The 21,717-nt window shown below is 44.4% G+C and overlaps 1 protein-coding gene across 1 annotated transcript in view; it reads left to right on the forward strand.

The window, feature by feature from the left end:
* The window catches only part of LOC138527919 (high affinity choline transporter 1-like), a 460,733-nt gene that overhangs the window by 266,398 nt on the left and 172,618 nt on the right, over positions 1-21,717 (forward strand). Inside the window, exons 2-3 of the mRNA XM_069639281.1 lie at positions 7,898-8,011; positions 11,532-11,687. Of these exons, the coding sequence (XP_069495382.1) occupies positions 7,898-8,011; positions 11,532-11,687 (270 nt within the window). The remainder of the gene's footprint in view (positions 1-7,897; positions 8,012-11,531; positions 11,688-21,717) is intronic.

Raw genomic sequence — 21,717 nt, forward strand, 5'->3', positions numbered from 1 at the left:
AGACGGATGGGAAGAAGGAGTGGTGATCTTCAGAGCCTGGGTGCTCATTGGTTGTTATAAACCTGCCATTGACATAGTGCAGAATGGCTGCAAGCCATTATGGCCAAGACTTGCTAAGCTACTAACTTGGGTCGAAGACAGAGGAGGACCCTTGCAGCTAGTGCCATTGGAAAGTTCAAAGCTGTGCTTCAGATATAATGGCACAAGAAACGTTGGAGAGAATCAGAACTATGGTTGAATCTTTGATGTTCCAGGAATGGTGCATGGAAAAGCAGTCATCATGAATCATTATTGGGCTTGTGGATCCAGGGCATACATGAAGCTATGCAAGGATTGGGGAGGACGATGCACATTAGTGAATGTCCATGTTCCAGCATTGGAGATTCCTAAAAGTGACCTAGATCTTGACAGTTTCCCAAAAGCAGATGCGCAACTGGGGAAGAAGAGATCTGTGGAACTGATAAAGAGGATGCTTTTGACTCTATTCCTTATGAGCACAGGCTGTTCAGTCAGACCTCCTCAGTGTACACGTTGATCTTCATACCGAGAATCCAGGTTGGAGCAAATACAAAGTGGCTACAGATAACCAGATGGGAATTGCTGCAGACAATCAACACGACCATATAGGGTTTCAATGCTATTAGAGAAGAGATGAGAGCTGATGACTCTTCAGAATAGATACGTCTTGGACATGATTACAGCAATGGATGTAGATGTTTATGCAAAAATCAAAAAATCAGAGTATCATGTTGCACATTTATACCTTCTCATGATGACGAGAATGGCACCTTGACAGAGGCAATAGACATGCTGACAAAACTCCATGGTCAGATGATAGATGAAGTAGAAGACATTGCTAATGACAGCTGGTTTGGATCACTTTTCTCTTGAATTCCACAATGGATGGCAGACATGTTCAAGTTTCTTGGAGCCTTGATCGTGTTGGTGTTGCTTGGATTTTGTGTGATCAAGATAATAATCTCACAATGCAAGAAGGCAGAAAAGAAAGCTATAGGGATGAAGATCACGATCAATGTTGAATTAGGATGGAAAGCCAGAGACCTGACAGATGAAGAAATCAGAGATTTTGTCAAGGACAGTATACAGGCACCTTAGGGGACGAAGTTCCTGTATCCAAAGAATCACAAGAAGTATGTGGGAAGATGGATCTATTGCAGTCCAAGTGGACAATGTAGTTTTATGACATGGAACAAAGATGAGCATGTTAAATCAGCTGGATGCTTGAAGGGAGTCCTAAAGATATGGATCCCAAAGAAGCTTTTCTTCAGACCTAAATGCTTGGATGTGAAGGATAATGAGAGAGTGGTCGATAAATTGCCCATATGGGGGAGTGTAGAGTGTAGAGGAGGAGCTAAGTAGCCCCACCTCAACCATCCCGCCCCTTTTACCTGTGTGTTGGAAACCAGAATATGTGACATACACCCATTGAGAGAACCAGACCTGCATACAAGAACATATGATGGCCATTTGAATGAAATCCCTGAAGAGATAGAGCCAATAAATGGCAAAGATGAATGGTAACATCACCAACCATCGCCAGTATACGTCACACAGAGTTGAAATGATGTACATAGAAGATATGCAGAGACCAGAGAATGCAGATATTCTATAAGGCATCAAGAAAGTATCAAGGATATGTGACATCTTGGGATCAAGGTGAAAAATCGTATGCCACAGAAACAGATGAAGACATGAAGTAATTTTACACGTGTACAGATGCAAAATAAACGCAAGCAGACGAAGTAATCTTAAGGCTAGCTTATAGTGAATAGATTGCGGCAAGCGCCAACATATACATATATACCTATGGACAAGTCAAGGATGGCTGTTTCCACTGCGCATTATAGCAGTGCTGGACAGTGACAAGAAGACCTAATTTCTAGTATGTCGCCATTAAAAAACAAATTGAACTACAGAAGTGAATCTCAGCAGATGAGGCTGGGTGAGCCAAGAAGCCAAGGTCTTATCAAACTGGAATGAACTGATATTAGATACAAATTGTGTGAAAGAACAAAACTCCTGTTCAGAAGGCATGAACAAAACAAGGAAGACGTCAGAGGTCTATAAAAAATTGTATTACATGCACCAAAAGCCTTGATTCCATGGTCTCTAGTCACATGGAAGCATGAAGTTGGACGAACGAGAAGGTCACACCTAAGCACAAGGGCAGACTGGCTTTTCACTCCCTAAATTTCTCAGAGCTAAGAGCAAACTCAAGGCCGAGCTTCAAGGCCTAATTAACAGAAGACCACTCAAGTGATGATGGATTGGTATGCGAAGCATTGGTTAAGACGAGCTCACCAGAACCTGGATGTCCAGCCTGCCTTCTGCTAGACATAGGTGGAAAAGTACTGATGGAGGTTAGAGTGCCAACCAATTGTAGAGGACTTTGTATTTAGGGATCCTATAGTTGTGTAAACCAATGGGATGTTGTGTATTTAGTGACGTTCATAGTGGTCATGTTTAGTGGAGGGCTTAGTTGCCCCACCTGATGTTAAGTAGCCAATCACATATTCACACTTTTCTAGACTAGTATGGATCGTATACTTAGATGTTTACTCAGAGCCAATCACCCATACGCATAAGTTTTTGTAGTTTGCCACGGAGGATGATGTTGCTTCATACGTAGGTTAACGTCATTGGTGACGCGTTTCTCTTATAAGATCTCAGTTTTTACTATGAGAGTTTGAGTAAGAGGATCGAGCGAGTTTGTTGATGTTCATTGTGCTCCCTGTTTTAGATAATTGATAATAAAACAGTCTTCCTTTTGCCAACTACTTGAGTCATTTTGATTATTGATGTATGAATATAAATCTGCATCCCCATCCATCTCCACAGTAATTGCTACTCATCGAAGGGGCTGGGCTATCCAGTTCACTAACATAAAGAGATTGCAGGTACTTCAAAACAAAGCAGTGCGTATCATCTACAACATCCCTAAAAGAGAGCATATATCTCATGTCAGGAAGCAACTTCACTGATTATATGTATCAGCAGGAATACGCTTTAAGGCCTTATCCCTGACCCATAAATGTATAAATGGTGCGGTTACGTCCTATTTAAAGGAACAAATGAAACCCTATGCTCCATCTAGATGTCTTTGCTCAAGCGGTCTGCTGACCGTTCCTAGGACCAAAACAATCCGACAAGGACGCACGCTACTTAGTGTTCTGGAAAAACCTAAAAACGTATCTATTTGACTGATCTTTTCTAACTACTAGTTGACTGGCTATCCATTCTCCCTCAGTTATATGTCCTGTCGCGTTTTGCAAGTCCTTGTGTGTATATTTTGCGCCCAAATGCTTGCAAGCTTTGGTCACTTTATAAATATGTAAATAAATCTGACCAGAGAGGCACTTGGGGGGTGTTCAAGAGAGAGAGAGAGAGAGAAGGATAGAGACACCGGGCCACATAGACAGCAACTGCACCAGAGCGAGGGTGTTGAGGCAGAGAGAAAATTGGAAAATAGATAAAGAAACATGGCTAGAGAGGGGTAGAATCATGGGTAGACAAGGGTAGGAAGAGAGGGGGGGAGAGAGAGAGACAGACTAGCAGAGAGATAACGTTAAAAACAGGCAGAGAAAGAATCAGTAACGACTAGAGAGATAGAGATGCAACAGGGACAGTTCAATGGAAAAATGAAGACGTGGGCAAATTTATTTTCATTGACTTTCGTCCAGCACTGTGAGAGGGAAGTAGAGAAGGAGAGATGGCAAGACAGATTAAGTGGGAAATGGAGATCAAGGACGTGAGAGGCAGGCAGACGGTCACCACTAGGAAGATAAGGCAGAAGACAGATTGCAATGCCTGTCTAATACCTGCACACAAGCCAAACGTGTTGGCTTTGTTACTGCTTGTTTTCAACAGGATTTAAGCGCAAGTAACAGATATAAATCAAGCGGCTGAAAGCACACATGATTAAGACATTTTTACTGAAGCCACACTTGGTTAATGCATTTCTAGTTCACCACTCGCGGGCTAAAGTATGATATGATATGATATGATATGATATGATATGATATGGCATTTATAACGCGCCTATACAGAAGTGTTTCAAGGCGCGACGAGGCAAGGGAGGTGGAACAAAGGGAAGACAGACAGCGATCCTACTAGGCCAGGTGGCATTCAGATCGCGCAAGTGCATGGGAAGGGGAAGGGGAAAGGGAAGAGTGCGGGGGGAAGGGAGAGGGGGAAGTGCAATACAAGGGATAGTACAATGAAAAAGATAAATAAAAACGCCCAGCAGGTGGCAAGTGTACAGTAAGTGCAGAACATAAGTGCTGGTAGGGGGACTGTAAGGATACAGAAAACAGTCCCCAGGTGCAGGGGTTGTCAGGGAGGCAGTGCAGGTGGGTAACTGGCGGGCCTGGGCCCAAGATCAGAAGGGAGGCCAGGTATCCAGTGCAGTATCTGTCAGGAAAATCAACAGGGGAGAGGGGGCATGAAGGCAGAAGCAAAGAGGAAGTTTTTGAGGTGCTTCTAGAACCAGAGATAGTTCTCCACAAGTTTCAGGGAGGCAGGAAGGCTGTTCCAGAGGCGGGCCCCTGCCGAAGAGAGAGATCTACCGCCAACTCGTTGCTTGGAGAAGCGACTGACCCTGAGGGAGTTGGAGCCGGAAGAGCGGAGAGGTCGAGAAGGAAGATATTTAGGAAGAGAGAGTTGAAGGTATTTCGGCCCCAGGCCTCAGAAGGCCTTGTGGACAATGCAGAGGGTTTTGAACTTAATCCTCGCAGCCACTGGGAGCCAGTGCAGAGATTTCAGTCCTGGAGGGATACGATCCCTGGGCTTGAGGCCAAGGACAAGTCTCGCAGTCCTGTTCTGGATAAGTTGCAAAGGGCGGAGACTAAAGGCAGGCAGATTTAAATAGAGGCTGTTACAATAGTCCAGCTTAGAAAGAACCAGGGCTCCTGAGACAGTGAGCTTATGGGGGAAGGAGTGGAAAGGAAGAATACCTCTGAGGAGGTGCAGCTGGTAGTGTGACTTCTTAGAGACAACAGAAATGTGAGGAGAGAAGGAGAGTGTGGAGTCGAAGATGGCCCCAAGGTTTTAGCCATGCAGGTGGGAGCGGGAAGAGGGCCAAGAGAGGCCGGCCAGAGAGCTGTAGGGCAGGAGGGAGTGGGTGTGCCGATGAGTAGAATCTCAGTCTTACTGGCATTAAGGCAGAGGTCATTGGCGGCACACAAGTCCTGAATGGCAGACAGACAGTCAGAGATGAGGGAAGGAGAGGCGGAGGCCGAGGGTAGCCTGAAAATGAGCTGAGTATCGTCTGCATAGCACTGAAAGTTGGGGCAGAGAGCAGTAATGCGGTGGGCAAGGAGTGCCAGGTATTGGTTGAACAGCCAGGGAGAGAGGTTAGATCCCTGGGGGACACCACAGGTAGAGACAAAGATATCGGAGAGGAAAGACCCAAGCTGGACCTGGGAGGGTCGGTCGGAGAGGAAAGAAGTCAGCCAAGCCAGAGCCTGACCAGTGATACCCAGGTTATCACAGAGACGGTTGAGCAGGATGGCATGGTTGACAGTGTCAAAGGCAGAGGAGAGATCAAGTAATATGAGAACACACGGGGTGTTCGAATCAAGGTTGGAGAGCAGATCTTCATGGATGTTCAGGAGAGGAGTTTCCGTGGTTCTGGCAGCTCTGAAACCAGACTGATGGTCATGAAGACAACTAACAGATTCAGTGTGGAGAATGAGCTGGGAGATGGCCAGTTTCTCCAGGAGCTTGCCCAGGAAGTGGGTGATGGAGATTGGGTGATAGTTAGCCCGGCAGGAGGGGTCGGCAGAGGGTTTCTTAAGAAGAGGGTGCACAAGGGAGTGCTTCAAGGGGATGGGAAGACTCCAGTGGCAAAAGAGTGGTTGCAGAAATCAGCCAGGGAAGGAGCCAGGGAGTCGGTGTGGTCCTTGATAGTTTTGGAGGAACAGGGGTGAACCTGTTATGACGAGACTTTCATAGATCGGACTTGTCTAGAAACCTTGTCTGTGGAGAACAGGGGAAAGGCAGAGAAGGAGGGAGGTGAGCTGGCTGCAGAGAGGCCAGAGGAGGAGCAGGGAGTGGGGGGGATGTGGGGGATAGGAGGAGAGAGAGGACAGGATGTCCTGAGTTTTAGAGATGAAGTGAGAAGCCAGTGCCGTACAGAGGGCCTGGGAGGGGATAGGGGAGGTAGAGACTGTGGCAGGATTGGCCAGTTCCTTGCAGATTTTAAAGAGTTTGGCCGAGTTGTTTGATGTCGCAGAGACGCGGGCTTGGATATGGGCACTCTTCTTGGTTTGATGTTAGTGTATAAAACAGCTAGCTGAAAGCGATCTCACGAGTATGTGTTTTGGGCGGGGTGGTACAAAAAGTGGGTGGGAATAACCATAGGGATTGCCAGGTTCATAGGCAGTCAATGGGTGGTTAAATAACAAAACAACACCTACAAACTGTATTTCCCTCCTCAGATGTCATCTCCCTCTTAGCTGTATTCTAATGTAAACATTTCGGCTAATAGCTGGCACTTTAGTGCCATCTAATAGTCAAAACTAAAAAGGGAAATAAAGCTGTTCAAAGTCCTAATTTCTCGTCCTGTCCAGACATTCATGTAGAGTACTTTACCATGCTTGCAATTAAAGAAATTTGAAGTTTAAAATAAGGTGACCAAGTCACATGCATTAAAGTGGCATTGACAATTATATAATTTTTATTAACTTTTTATTATTAATTTTAAATCATAATGATTTTAGAAATGTATACTATTAATTAGAAATGTCATTTGAATAATTACTGAATTGTGTATTAGTTATTTGTTTTTCCAGCTTAATACAGTTATATGCAGTTTTTCTCTTTATAAAAAATGTAAAGGTTGAAGTTTCTTCAACCATACACAATGAATAAAATAAAAAAAAGAAAGAAAATGTGGCCTTTCTAATAAATCGAGTTCTACTTGAGTGAAATCGTAAATAGAATTCCCCTCAATATAATGTGGCATTAACAACCCGTTCCAAGGGCTGAACGAGGGTTAACGTTCCAGCTGCACAAGTTAATGGCCTGAGCGAAGCAAAGGCGGTTAACGCAGGCTCTGGGTCGTTACCCCACGTTCCAGCCCTTGAATGGAAATACTTATCCAAAATGCCCACCGTGCTTGTGGAAGGTGGGCCCTGTACCATGCCTGCTGGAAAAGGGAGGAGGGAAGCTGCTGCGGCAGCTGGTGCCGCAACAATAAGGTAAGTGAGGCAGGGCAGTTGGGAAATGAAAAAAATACAAAACAGGGGGAAGTGGGGAGAAGATGGTGATCCACAGCGCGGAGGCAGTCTGTGGTTTCTTTGGAACAGGGGCTGAGATCAGAAATGTCAGCCCATGATCCGTGGTACTTGATTGGTGGTGCCCCCCCACCCCCGGTACTAATCTAAAAAAAAAACCTGAAGGCAACAACCACCTTCCTTACCACCTACTTGGTTTGATTTACTGCTGGGATAATTGACCATCTGTACTACACTGTAGCAAATATGGGCCCATGAAATTCTTGTTAGAAATGAGGAAAAAGGGGAAAACAAAGCCTGGAAGGCGGGTCCAAAGGAGGGAATCAGTCAGCATCAAAGAATATGTGGACATGAGACACCAGCTAGCACTGGAAGAGACACTGCTTTCTAAGGATAGGATTATAATATAAATTAGGCCATACAAACACCATTGTGTGACCACTGATGTAATAGAATTAAACAGTTTACAATATAAAGAATATTAAACAGTAATGGAGAAACTGTTGGGGGCATTATATGCTGATTTAGTAAAGCAAGGCTTGATTATAAAAGGATGTCTCTGGATATTGGATTCATTCATGTTTATTTGTTGGACTTGTGGCCTCATGAAGTTGTTGATTCACTTTGATGTTTATTTTCAGCCACATGGGTTGGAGGGGCCTACATCAATGGGACAGCTGAAATCGTGTATCTTCCCAGCAGAGGACTGGCCTGGGTCCACGCGCCGCTAGGATTTTCACTGGCTTTCATTATTGGTAACAAAATCCTTCAAAATTAATCAATTCTTTGGTTATTTAAATGTTATTTCATTGATATGAAGGATTATATAACTGTGAGAAAAAGTTTGTTTGTGCCCACACCTGATTGCGCCAAACTTCTTATGTAGCAAATTAAATTCACAAAAGTCAAATTGCTTGATATGAATAATCTTTGGTTTATTTGGTACGGTTTCTGCCCTTTTTTGGATGACACATGTTTCGGCGTTTAACTAGCGCCTTTTTTCAAATCCGGGCTGTTCTCAGATAAAAACATAAACACAAAAAAATAGAAATAAAATAACATTTTGAGTAGCATATGACTTGATTGCTATCTTTTGATTAATTACACGCTGTGTACACGAGATAGTGAGCCTGGTTGTTATTGTGAGCCTTATAAAAACATCCCTCAATGTGACAGACACCTGAAAAGTGACAAGCAATTGATACCTTGTGTAATAGTAAAGCAAAAGAAAAAGTCAAACCATTAAATGCGTCGCAGAAAAAGTAGGTTAGACCCGTATTGGCTTAAATATCCAAAATGAAACACATTCAAAATTGATCTCTTACCCTTGCTTATCTAGGATGAAGTCCCCCTTCCGGGAAATATTTTTTTAATTCGAATTACGTAACTGTAGTCCTAGGGTTTGATCCCTCCTAAATAGAAAAAACCAAATGTTCCATTTATACTGATGTTAGCTGGGATAAGACCATTTATCTCATCATTATCCATCTCTTGTTGTAAATATGTTTCTCACGGTTACATGCCTACATTTGAATTTAGTACTTGCATTGCACCCTATGTTCTAATAATAGTGCGGTATCCCATTACTGAAGAAAGTCCAAATCAGCGCTATTTATTCCACACTTGATTTAACCCGTGATTGCAATGATATGAGACGTGTGTCTTTCCCTTCCCTATCTGTTTGTATTAGCCAACCTCCGTGTTGGGAGTGTTGAGAGCGGTGCATTGTGGTTAAGGTAGTTTTCTTTATCAGGGAGATCTCTAGAGTTAACAAGAGATCAATTTTACAATTACTTGGGTATTAAACAGATCCTATAGAGGGATCAAACTTGTAATACCGCTTCCCACCCTCCTTACCGAATCATTTTTGATACAAATAGAAGAGATATCATAGCCTTTCAATTAAATTATAAGAATCGGCAACCACTATGAGCTTGTATATTACAAATAAATGTACGTAATCTTGAGCTGATGCGTTTACATAGCAAAGTCTGGGGATTAGCCCAAAATATGGCCGCCGAATAGTAAAATACAGAAAGCGAAAAAGGACCACAGGTCTAAGGCTCCATATGAACAAGGAGCTGGTTCCTGCAAAGACGGGACCCCCGACGCGTGAGGCGTGATAGAGATAATTTGCAGGTAAGCACTAAAACCACCCGGATTAATAGAACAAGCACGCCTCCTACAGAGGTGAGCATGCTTCCCATCGTCGGATTTAAACAAACACATTTGTTTTTGGGTAAACAAACTCGCGGAAGTGGGCACAATCATAAAACATCACAATATAATCAATTGTTTGCGCTTTCACTCCCTTAAGAGGAGGGAGGACTATAACTTTCATGGTCATTGCCACTAATTTTATAATTAATATTCCAAAAAGTGTGAAATCGATGGAGTTGGTGTGCTTTTCTCCAGGAGCCGAAGGGAAAGACACACGTCTTATATCATTGCCATCACGGGTTAATTCAAGTGTGGAATAAATAGCGCTGATTTGGATTTTCTTCAGTAATGGCATACCGCACTATTATTAGAACATAGGGTGCAATGCAAGTACTAAATTCAAATGTAGGCATGTAACCGTGAGAAACATATTTACAACAAGAGATGGATAATGATGAGATAAATGGTCTTATCCCAGCTAACATCAGTATAAATGGAACATTTGTTTTTTTCTATTTAGGAGGGATCAAACCCTAGGACTACAGTTATGTAATTCGAATTAAAAAAATATTTCCCGGAAGGGGGACTTCATCCTAGATAAGCAAGGGTAAGAGATCAATTTTGAATGTGTTTCATTTTGGATATTTAAGCCAATACGGGTCTAACCTACTTTTTCTGCGACGCATTTAATGGTTTGACTTTTTCTTTTGCTTTACTATTACACGAGGTATCAATTGCTTGTCACTTTTCAGGTGTCTGTCACATTGAGGGATGTTTTTATAAGGCTCACAATAACAACCAGGCTCACTATCTCGTGTACACAACGTGTAATTAATCAAAAGATAGCAATCAAGTCATATGCTACTCAAAATGTTATTTTATTTCTATTGTTTTGTGTTTATGTTTTTATCTGATTACAGCCCGGATTTGAAAAAGGCGCTAGTTAAACGCCGAAACATGTGTCATCCAAAAAAGGGCAGAAACCGTACCAAATAAACCAAAGATTATTCATATCAAGCAATTTGACTTTTGTGAATTTAATTTGCTACATAAGAAGTTTGGCGCAATCAGGTGTGGGCACAAACAAACGTTTTCTCATATTTTTCATACAGAGTTGAGGAACTCTATGTCTCCGTGCTGACCCACACTCCTGCGACAAAAGAAAAGTTCAGAAAATAACCCAGATAAATATCATATAAGAAAGACACTAACAGCTACAGCAGCATCCATCTACAGGTCGCGAGTGTACACTGTAAGATGTCTCCTCATTAAAAAGTTCCTCTCCAACTGGATTATATAACTAGGCTTTCTGTACCTTTTAATTGATGGTGATCGATTAGCAAGCAGTAAACGTATAAACAATATACAGATCCCCTTGCAAATGGAAGGTTTTTCAAACGGCTTTCAATTTTTGACACAAAACAATCCTACCCCACATACCATGTCTCAGGAGGATAGCTCAGGGGCAACATGCTCACCTTGGAAACAAGATGACACGGAGCAGCACAGGTTCGATCCCCGAGTCCTGCGGAAGGTTCTTGGATGTACATACACATGCTTGGAAGGCTGTGCACCACACTAGCTACCTAAGAAAATACCTCACAATACTGTCTCAAAAGACCCCTACACTCGACACAAGCCAACCGCCTGCTAATCCAACAGAACAGCATGCAGGACCCAAGAGGACAGGCCATTCGCTGCATTTGCTCCATACCTCTGGAATAACCTCCTAGAACACATAAGGGTTAGCCCCAGCAGGATCTCCTTCTGGGCAAAATTTAACACCCGTCTCGCCTAATAAGATACCTGAGAAGAACACCTCTGCAATCTACCATTAAGCCGATATTTTAGTGCCATCTGATAAGCCCCTGCTACTGCAATCTAACTATAGCAGGTTAAAATCCAGGAAGGGCCTACTCTGCCATTGGTACCTCTTCCGTCAATAAAATAAGCAAAATGGTTGCAACAAGTATAGGTCCCAATACCACTGAATAAAATAAAAATCAATAATATTATAATGCTTTTTTGATAGTAAAATAGTTGATGTACATAAATCTTTGTAAAACACTGAAGTATATTGTTATTTCAAAAATGTCACAATTTCTTTTTTGCCAGGTGGCCTGTTTTTCATAAAACCCATGAGATCGAAGAAATATGTCACCATGATGGACCCTCTCCAAGAAACCTATGGGAACACCATGGGAAGCATCCTGTTCATTCCGCCGCTGCTTGGAGACATCTTCTGGTTCGCTTCAATCCTTGCCTCACTAGGTAAAAGAGAGTACAGGCTATGTATTTTGCACCATATGACTTGACGTTTTAAACTACTCTCGGAACATTATGGCTATAGAATGAATATAGTTAAGAAAGACATGAATAGACATGCTTGATGGTACCATGCACAATTTGGTCTCCTGGCTACGAATCTGCATAGCTGGGTGCATCTCCCTGCAACGGTGTTTCAGCCCATGCGTGCTTGTCTTTGTGCCTGTCTGCCTCTAACTGCCTGTCTGTAGTTGCACATCTGACTCTCCACCTGCCTGCCAATCTACTGAATAGCTACACACATATGTGCTGTATCTGGTTTCATGAGTGTCTCCGTTTGCACATCTCTTTGTTTTGCGTGATGGATCGCTTATCCACTGAGCACTGAAACAACCGACAATGGATTAATAGATGATTAATAGATGATTAATAGATGATTAATAGATGATAGCTATCTACTATAGAGATATATTCTACCAAGGGGAACCAAGTATCATCGATAGAGAATGAGAGCAAGGATCTAGCTCGCTATGATGTCACGCAGAACCCTCATATGTCATAATTGAAAGCTACCTATCAGAAAAGTTATATTCTCTATTACCCATTTCTTTCCTTTCTCAACCCTGATGCTGTGCCCATGGAACACCATTGCAGGGGTTGGAGAGGGGAGGAACATACAAAATAGCAGTTTTGCTCTCCTATACAATCCCAGAAGGATCTCAAAGAGAAATATTGACACCTGGTATAAAGCCACCTTCCCCATCTCCCTTGTGTGATTTTATCCACCTTGCAGCAGCCAGTAGGATAAGATATGCCCGGCATCTTGCCACATTTCCCCACCTCCCTCTGGTGACCTGTTCTCCCTTACCAACTGAAAAAAAGGCATAACTATTGTGTGCATCGTGCCACCCTCCCGACTTCGTTTTTGTGCCCCAAACAAAAAAGGTCATGCTTGGCATCCGTCCACCCGCTGCCTCCTTCACTGATTTGGGGTGTATACCACCATGAAGTACAACAATACCTAGCACCGTGCCATTCACTTCACCCTTACCACTCCTTCCCACATGGCACAGCACCCAGGCAGTGTGGGAGCTGCACGTCTGACAGTATTAGAGAGCCACAGCTCCCACTCTGCAGAACACATTCATGCCCTTTGACAGCATGGGACCTTTGGCTCTCACAAGTTCGTAGACTTGCAGTTCCCGTTTAGTCATCGAGATGCTTTTTTTCATTCATACATTTTATTCTAAAGGTTAGCATAGCCATACATGAGAAAACACTTTAAAAATACATCAATGAGAGGTCATAAGGAAGAAGGGGAAAACATAAGTAACATGAGTAGCTCATGAGATACAGTGCACCCCAGTGGGGTGGATACTGTAACACAAGACCACTAAGGATACCAAAAACCAGAAGGTGCACATGCTGGTAGAATTGTACTCGGCCAAATAAGTGGTCTTTGGCAGCTGGCCGGGGTAACTGTGATTATGGTTAGTGGCAAACAGGGATAAGGCATGGTGTCCCCAGAAAGCTCTTTACATTTCTGATGGCGCTGGGGGTCTATATCATGGCCACCCTAGGAAGTGAGATCACCCTCACAAAAGGTCACTCAACTCACAGCCGCAGACAGCCCGTTCTGGGCCTTTACCCTTCCGGCGGGGGGAAGGTGATGGGACAATGAGGAGTTAGGATCCATCACATATGGAGCCAGAGACCCCTTACAGAGCCCAAGAAAAACATCATGGAAGAGCCAACAGGGAAAGAGCCAAAGTCCACAGCCAATGCTCAAACAAGTTGCAAGAGTACTGGCGAGATCTCACGAGAGCTGTGAGATAACACGAGACAAAGAAATCTCATGTGAGATTAAACTTGAGAATACACCTACTGGTGTCACTTGCAAGTTGTTTCAAGACACCTACCTGGGAGGATTCTGGAAGCTTGAGCTTGCTCTCTGCACTCCATGGACTCTACCTAGAACATGTAAAGAAGAAAGAATACAAACCCGGTGAGGCCACTCGCTCACAAGAACACAGAAACCCCAGAACCATCTGACCTGAATGCCGGAATCCACCTCGGCGGCTGTAGCTCATTGGACTCCAGCCTGAATTCGACTCGCTGATCACACAACTGACTTATAATAAGGGATCTGAATGAAAGAACAGATCAGAGCGAGCTGGTCATTGGATTGGTGTAATTAGACATTTGTAACTCTGAATTACAAGCTCAAAAAGAGGGGACAAAGAACTTATTCATATACAAACAGTCAGCCTCATTACAGGTTTTGTGGTATCTCAGAAGGAAAATCTGCAGGGATACCACAAAACGAAATGACCATTACCGCCACTTGGTCCGGTGGTGTTACTGCCAGATTACAAGGGATAGTTTGGAAGTGTTAGTCCCATCCATGGGGATTTCGGTGGTGTTACCACCGGCGGTATTATCCCCAGCTGTAATATCGCTGAAATGGGACCATTTTGGCAGTAAGACGCCGGAATTACATCCAGCATTTTGCTGGAGGTTTTTCCCCCACCTGACCGCCAAACCTATAACTCAGCGGTGCAGTAATGTGGCAGAAAGATGATAGTAATGGAGTTACTGCTGCATTATCATAAATCTTTTACTGCTCTGCCAAAAAAGAGTATGAAGTGAAAACCAACCACTGCAGGGACATCTTCAGCCCCGAGTTGGGTAGTGTGCGCTTTCAACTACGGCAGCTCCATCAAGTGGAACATTTTCAGAAATTGAAGGTAAAGGCTGAACACTGGTGTGGATCCGCATTCCCTTGGATCTTCTCAGAGCACCCACAGATCCCATTCATTCCCTGGGGAAGGGGAGTGTCAGAGATGGGGGTGGGGGGAGTGTACAATCATTACCAGGAATTCAGTCCAGTCCCTACTGGTAAAGGAAGGAAGAGAACCACGGAGAGACGACTCATCCCACATTAGACATTTTCACGAGTCAGAATTCCCAAAACCTGTCATGTACCCCAGCAGGCAGGGTATTCCGCAGAGGAGGAAGGGTGTGGTCATGAAGTGAGAATTAGGCCAGATCTTCACAGTGTCCCTGGAAGCCAGCACTCAGGAAGCTCATTGCAATCTAGATGTTCCTATCTAGAAGGCAGTCCCAGATATCTCTAAAAGTGTCACAGTCTCACCTGTATCTGTGGATGGCTTGTTCTAAAGCTGTAGGAATCAGCAGTTCTTTGATCCAGCTGTCTATATTTAGGTCTTATGGGGTATTTCAGTTTTGCAGTTCATTTTCTTAGCCATCATGGCACCCTCAGAAGAGACACACTTTCATAGGCTTGGGCGCTTCCGAAGAGCTTTATCATTTACATGTTCAAAAACTGATTATTTCATCAGAGTGTCTGTCTCCAATACGAGGCTTATTCTTTTCTATGACCCCTTTCCACATTGAGTCTTGAGGCAGAACCAAACCATATCGAGTGGTCAATAGCCCCTGTAGAGTTGTTGCAGTTCCAGCAATCTCCATTTTGGATCAAGTTCCTCTGGAGCATCAGGACAGGCCATCGATACATCCTGTTCAGCAATTTTATTTGGGTGGCGCTCATGCTTCAGTCTAGTCATGGGAGGTGAATATCACTTTATCACCGCTTCGAGGCTCCAACACCAGTTCCTCTCCCGGTTCCTGTGACCAGACTTGAGTCAGGTCCGGAGGCCCATCTATGCACGCTCTGAGTAAAATACACATATTCAATGCAGCTGGCACCACTCTGTGGCCCACATGATGGAATACCATGCATCTTCACGAGGGTGTGGCAGGGGGCTCCCAATCAGGCACCCATTCGAGGCCCCTCTTAGAAGTCTGTATTCAAAGTATGCAGTCATTTAAGTCATACTTGAAGCAAAGGCGTCTGTAAGGGGTACACATCTTGCCATCCAGCATGTCATCGAGGTAACAGAGCTCAGCATGATACCAGATAGCTCACAATATGTTCTTGCAGTTGATCCTGAGCGACGTGGTGTGCCAGAGTGCGGCTTTGTGGAAGACGTGCGGATGAGCATCCAGAATGTTCTACAATGAGATGCAGCTCTTAGAGAGATTCCGATTGATTTGGCTGGGATGGTGGGTGTTCTCTGCTTCCCTTGTGTTGTAGTAGATCGTGGCAGGCAGAATAAAATGCCTTCCCACCCTGTCGTGACATCACAACAATTGATTATGAATGACATAATCTTCTGCCATGACGTCACAGAATAGGATGCTGAATTTGGAAAAGGAAATATTTGATGATGTTTGCTTCCGGTTGAAAGCCATATTCAAGAGGGGAAAGGGTTAACCCATTCAACCCAAGCAGGGTCATCCGCCTCCAACTCCCTCAGGGTCAGTCGCTTCTCCAAGCAACAAGTCGGTGGTAGATCTCTCTCTTTGGCTGGTTCCTCCCTCTGGAACAGCCTCCCTGCCTCCCTTAAACGTGAGGAAAACCATCTCCGGTTCCGGAAGCACCTCAAAACCTTTCTCTTTGCTTCTGCCTTTTCACCTCCTCTCCTGTGTTGACCTACTGGCTGTAACCGGAACTGCACTGGCTACCTGGACACTCTCTGATGTCGGGCCCAGGTCCCTCCCCCACGACCGTCACACACCTGCACTGCCCACCTGGCAACCCCCGCACTTGGGGACTGTTTCTGTATCCCTAAAGTCCCCCTACCAGCCCTTGACACCTGATGCCTGCACTTACCCATGCACTTGCCACATGCTGGCCGTTATTTATTTACTTACTGTTATCATCTTTTCCATGTACTGCACTGTCCTTGCCCCCTTCCCATGCACTTGCGCGATCTCAATGACACCTGGCCTAGTAGGATCGTTGTCCGTCCTCCCTTTGTTCCCCTCCCTTGCCTCGTCGCGCCTTGAAACACTTGTGTATAGGCGCGTTATAAATGCCATATCATATCAAGAGCCACCACCAGCTGGAGGACCTTCACAACAAAAAAAGCGCAGTATTTTCAAAGACAATGAAGAGGACCAAGAAGATGAGGTAGAGGAAGTGCCTACTTCTAGCACCAAGATCGAATCATGGGTGTGCCAGTTCTTTGATACTGTTGGGAGTGTACCAAAGGCTAAACCTACCAAAGTGAAATCCACTGAGTACTCAGTCGCAGACTACCTGGACAGTACTCCTACGGGACCACCTCCATGCACTGCCACACCAAATCCAATGACCGCAATGCTCTCAGAAAGATTGTTCCTTTCTCAGCAAGTAGTAAGCAGTCTTCCTCCACCTCATCTTCCTCAACAAATACTGTAACCACACAGCCTGATGTCTGCGTGCTATAAATAAATAAATAAATAAATAAATAAATAAATAAATAAGTAAGGAGGGCCACGGACCATTATCGTCCATTGCAGCCCCTGAAATGGGGGATAAAGTCCATTAGCACCCCTGGTTCCCAAAGCGGGAACCCAGGGTGCTAAAACATAGATTTGTCTTCCTGCGCCGTCCCGCTGCAGGAAGGAAAATCCTTTTCCAAGACAACCAATATGGAATGAAAAGGCGGGGCTCCGTATACAGCCCCTCTTCCCTTGCCATGGCAGCCTGCAAAACCCTATGAACATATTACCACAAGCACTTTTTTTCCCTTTCAAACCTATCCTACCTTCGAATAACTTTACCACATAGCCGGACCCAGGTAGACATAGCCACTTTAACACCATTTTTCGTCCCTAGCGGTCATGACCAGTAGCCAGATTGTCCGCATCATGACCTTATGCCATGACCCAGACAATCTGGCTACTGCCCATTGCCACAGGCTAAAGCTCAGTCAGCAAAGGTATATGACAATTTTTTGTACCTACATTATGACACTTGTCAAAAAATAAAACACGGGCACATTTACAAAACCATGCTTTAATGTCCTTGCCAGTGCTCCTCACGAGTTTGCTTGAAATCCGCCCATGTTTTATTTTATTAAAGGTATCAAAATGTATGTACATACAATAGTCATGTAACTTAGCCCCCACTTGACAAAATTCATTCAGTCTTTACACACACATTGAATGTTGGGTCTATAATCTTTCTCAAAACATTTGTCCACATTCGTCAAATAGCAACAAAGTTATAAGCCATCTAAAAATTTTGAGACCTACCCTCTAATTTCGACCCCACTTGAGAAAATCCCACCAAACTTTAGAAAACCATTTATATCTAGATCCAAAATAATTTTGCCAGATTTTGTGCAGATTCGTCAAATGACACCACATTTATATGCCTTTACAATATTTTGGGACCCCCCTCTAATTTTGCCCCCTCTTGACGGAATCCCACACAACTTTGCAAAACAATTCAGGATTAGTTCTAGAATAAAACTGCAAAACTACATGCAGTTTCATTGAGTGGCGCAAAAGTTATCAGCCATCCAAAAACTGCTTTTCCCCAACCCTGTAATGCAGAAATAGGTACAGATGTCCTAGGACATCTGAAATGTCCGCGAACACGACATGACTACCCCAGGACATCTGGAGTGTTTGCAGACTTTGGGGGGGCGGTGAAACAGCCCATTTTTTGTTTGGCTTCTTATGGCCATATCCAATTCAATCTTCATCCCTCCCACATCCCCAGAGATTGTTTGTTGACTTTGACAAGTGCAGTGCTGCTTTTTTTTTAATGTTTTCACTGCGTTGTCCGTGGACCCCAAAAAGTCTGCGAATCCAAAATGGCGAGCGTTTCAGGAAAACTGACGCATTTCATGTTTTCTCACCAACCAATCAGCGGCTGTGTCCCGATTTCCGCGGACCACGCAAAATTTTGCGAATTTTTCTGGCCAATCAGAGGCCAGTCTGCGGACCAAACAGCCAGTCAGAGGCCAGTCCACGGACCGAACAGGGAAGTGAGTCCGTGGAGCGAACATAGATAGCACTAATTTTTGTTGCCTTACGTTTTGGTCGTTTAAAAAAAAAACTACTGGATGGATTTACACCAAATTAACAAAAGCAGGCTTTCGGGACCAAGCCGCTGCTCCTGAAAATCAGTCCAGCGGTTTGGGCTGTAGGCGTGACAGACATTTTTTCCCATTATATCTATGGGGAAAAAAGAAATTTTGGGACCCCCCTATAACTTTGCCCCCCCTTGACCGAACCTCACCAAACTTTGCAAAAATGTGGGCCATATAAATATTTTACAAAGTTTGGTGAGGATTTTTCCAGGGGGAGCAAAGTTATAAGCCACCCAAAAAGTGCCCTTCCTATGGGTTTAGCAACTTAACCATAACTACATGGCCATGTAATGCGAGTTATATGTATATGTTGTAATTGTTAAGTGATATGATTTATTTATATTCACGATTTGGAATGCGCTTTTAACGCATGCCTATTGGCTTCATCTGTCTCTGTTATGTGTGTTGATTGAAAACATGACTATATAAGGGCATTTTTTGGGAAAGTGTTAAGAAACATAGTTTTGCAAATTCTTTTTTTTTATTATAATAAAAAAAATAAAAATAATTTGGCATTTATATAGCGCTACGAACCCTCAGGTATCTGAGCGCTGCTTATGATTACCCACGGTGCATGGTGCTCATTTATCGACCTCGGAAGGATGAAAGGCTAAGTTTGGCCCCGCCGGGATTCGAACCTGCGTCAGCAGGCTCTGCACTGATGTCAAAGTGAGCACTCTACTCGCTGTGCCACTTGACCGGCTAGATTATTGTTTTTTGATACATATTAGGCTGCACAAATTATGCAGCAGCACACATACCTAGTGGAGAAATGATTGAAATAATACAATAAAAAAGATGTTTCTAAAAGACTCATATTTTGACAATTTTCCAGCAGAGGCAATACAAAACTACTGCATTCTGGAGAAAGAACACACCATGCACGGAATTCCAAAGCCCGATTTAACGCAAAGCAATCTGGCACTATGGCACTATTAGCTACAAGCTGATTGTGTGGCCTTTAACACAAAGGGCCACATAATGCGTATGGTGGCCATGATAAAAACATGCACTGTGTGAAAACAATCTGAAGTTCATATTTACCACGCAATAAATTGTGATGTCCTGAAACAGAAAACAAATTGTTCTGATGGTGACAAATTGGATTCTGCTCAGCAGGAGTACAAGGACGGGTAAAATGTTTCACTCAGCCCTCAAACCTCTAAAAACCAAAACCCAATGCAATCATACAGGTAAAACAGGGACAGCTAAGAAATATACATCCTTTGCCTTTTGTAGTAACATGGGCCGAGGGATTGATGAAAGAAGGTTCTGAGGTGACCTAACCAGTCGCTAGGGTCCCAGTGGGCTGAGGGGACAGTTTGTGGTCAACAGCACCTGGTTTCAGTTCTTGGGTGGGCTGACGATGTTCAGCATTTTGTCAAACGTTGATGCAAATGGATCAAGCTCAGTTTGGGCACGTTGGATCATGTTGGCCCAAGCAGCAAGCGGGCGCTTAGTAGGGGGCAAATATGGTCACTCTGTGTGATCGAAGGGGGCTCTCAGCAATGCAGGTCAGGGTGGTCCCAGGATCTCTTTGCAGTTAGGCCAGACGGGGTCAGCATTAGCCGCTGGGAGGGATCGATGCGTGACGCTCCAGCAGTTTGAGTCGATGGACGATGGTCGTCAAAGTGGCATCTTGGGGGCATTGATGTGCAGGTCGGTGAGGTGGCCATTCAAGGGCTGGCTGTGTCGCACCATGGTTGTAACCCCGGGACAGAGTCGACGTATGACTCTCCAGTGGTTTGGGTTGGGTCCGGGTGTCAAGCAATTGATTCCGGCCTAGCAAGTGACAAGCTCAGCTAGGACACGGTGCAGCGTTGAGCTAGTTTGAAATGCAGCAATAGTTTGGCATTTGGCTGAGGGGTGCAGAAGCCAGCCCCAGTATATTCCCTCCCATTCAGTGTGCAGAAAACGCAGAGCGACCGGTTGGGTGTGGCAGAACAGTGAGTTCAGCTGGTCTGGTCCTCTGGGTGCTGTGAGGCCCACTCAGAGGAACTCAAGGACAGGATGATCCTGTTCAGGGTCTGCTCTCCCAGTTTTACGAGATTCTGGTGCATAGTGGCAGGTCCTAACCCACAGAAAAGGTTTTCCCACCAATGGGACCCGGGAGTGGATAGGGGGCAGATTGCTCCTTCTTCACCTCAGGCTGAGTGCTTTGGGAAGTGCAACTTTCCCAAAGGAAGTCCAGTGAGCTCTTCTCAGGTGCTTCATAGCGAGTCTTTTGAGTGTCTGGACAGGATCTAAGAGGATCTTTGAGAGGATCTGATGAAGGGGTGGGAGAACCATATTTTAAAGACTAAAGTCCCCAGGTGATTGGACTAAAGCTACCCTGAATAAGGGATCCAATCCCTGCTTTTGAACGTGAGGACTTTACCCTTTTGATGTCATAATCAAATGTGTTTTGCTCCTGAAGAAGTGTATGGGTCAGGAAAGGTATAACAGAGCGAGAAACGTAATGGCAGAGATCTCCCTCCGTTGACCAGGTCACTTGCTTGCTGTACGGCTGTCTCTGGTGGAGAGTGTGGCCTGCCCTCACAAAGAGATCAAAGAAGAGGCCCAGTCCTCCAGGTTCCTATCTTTCCATTCAGCAGTCTACACCCCGCTGACCAGAATACACATCACTTTCCACAGCACAGCTGACACATGTGAGCTATCAATTGGGATGTGCTGGCCAGGATCATAAGTAGTGCCATGCACTATGCCTAAACTTAGGCATGGCTTTATTTGAGAGATTAACCTGCCACCATCATGGGTTACGTATGATCATAGTAGTTTTCGTACTGGGGGGCATATCTTAAATGCCATCCCTGTACCACAGCGACTTGGCTGTCGCATGCGGCTGTCGAGTGTCATCTTGTGACCTCTGAACTGTCTCTATGCCACGGGTAGAGAAGACACCGCAGATCAGTCTACTGATTCAGCAGGGCAAAAGGATGCTTTTGACATGGAGTTGTTGAAAAAGGGGAATCTGATTAGCAGATTACTGTTTTGGAGATGGAACTATCTGCATCATTATATTTATTAATACAAATTAAAAAATCTAGGGCTTTGCACCCTTGCCAGATGGCAATTCCTCACACTGA

Source organism: Ambystoma mexicanum, chromosome 7q (assembly GCF_040938575.1).
Source record: "Ambystoma mexicanum isolate Mex_15411 chromosome 7q, UKY_AmexF1_1, whole genome shotgun sequence".
Taxonomy (NCBI): Eukaryota; Metazoa; Chordata; class Amphibia; order Caudata; family Ambystomatidae; genus Ambystoma; species Ambystoma mexicanum.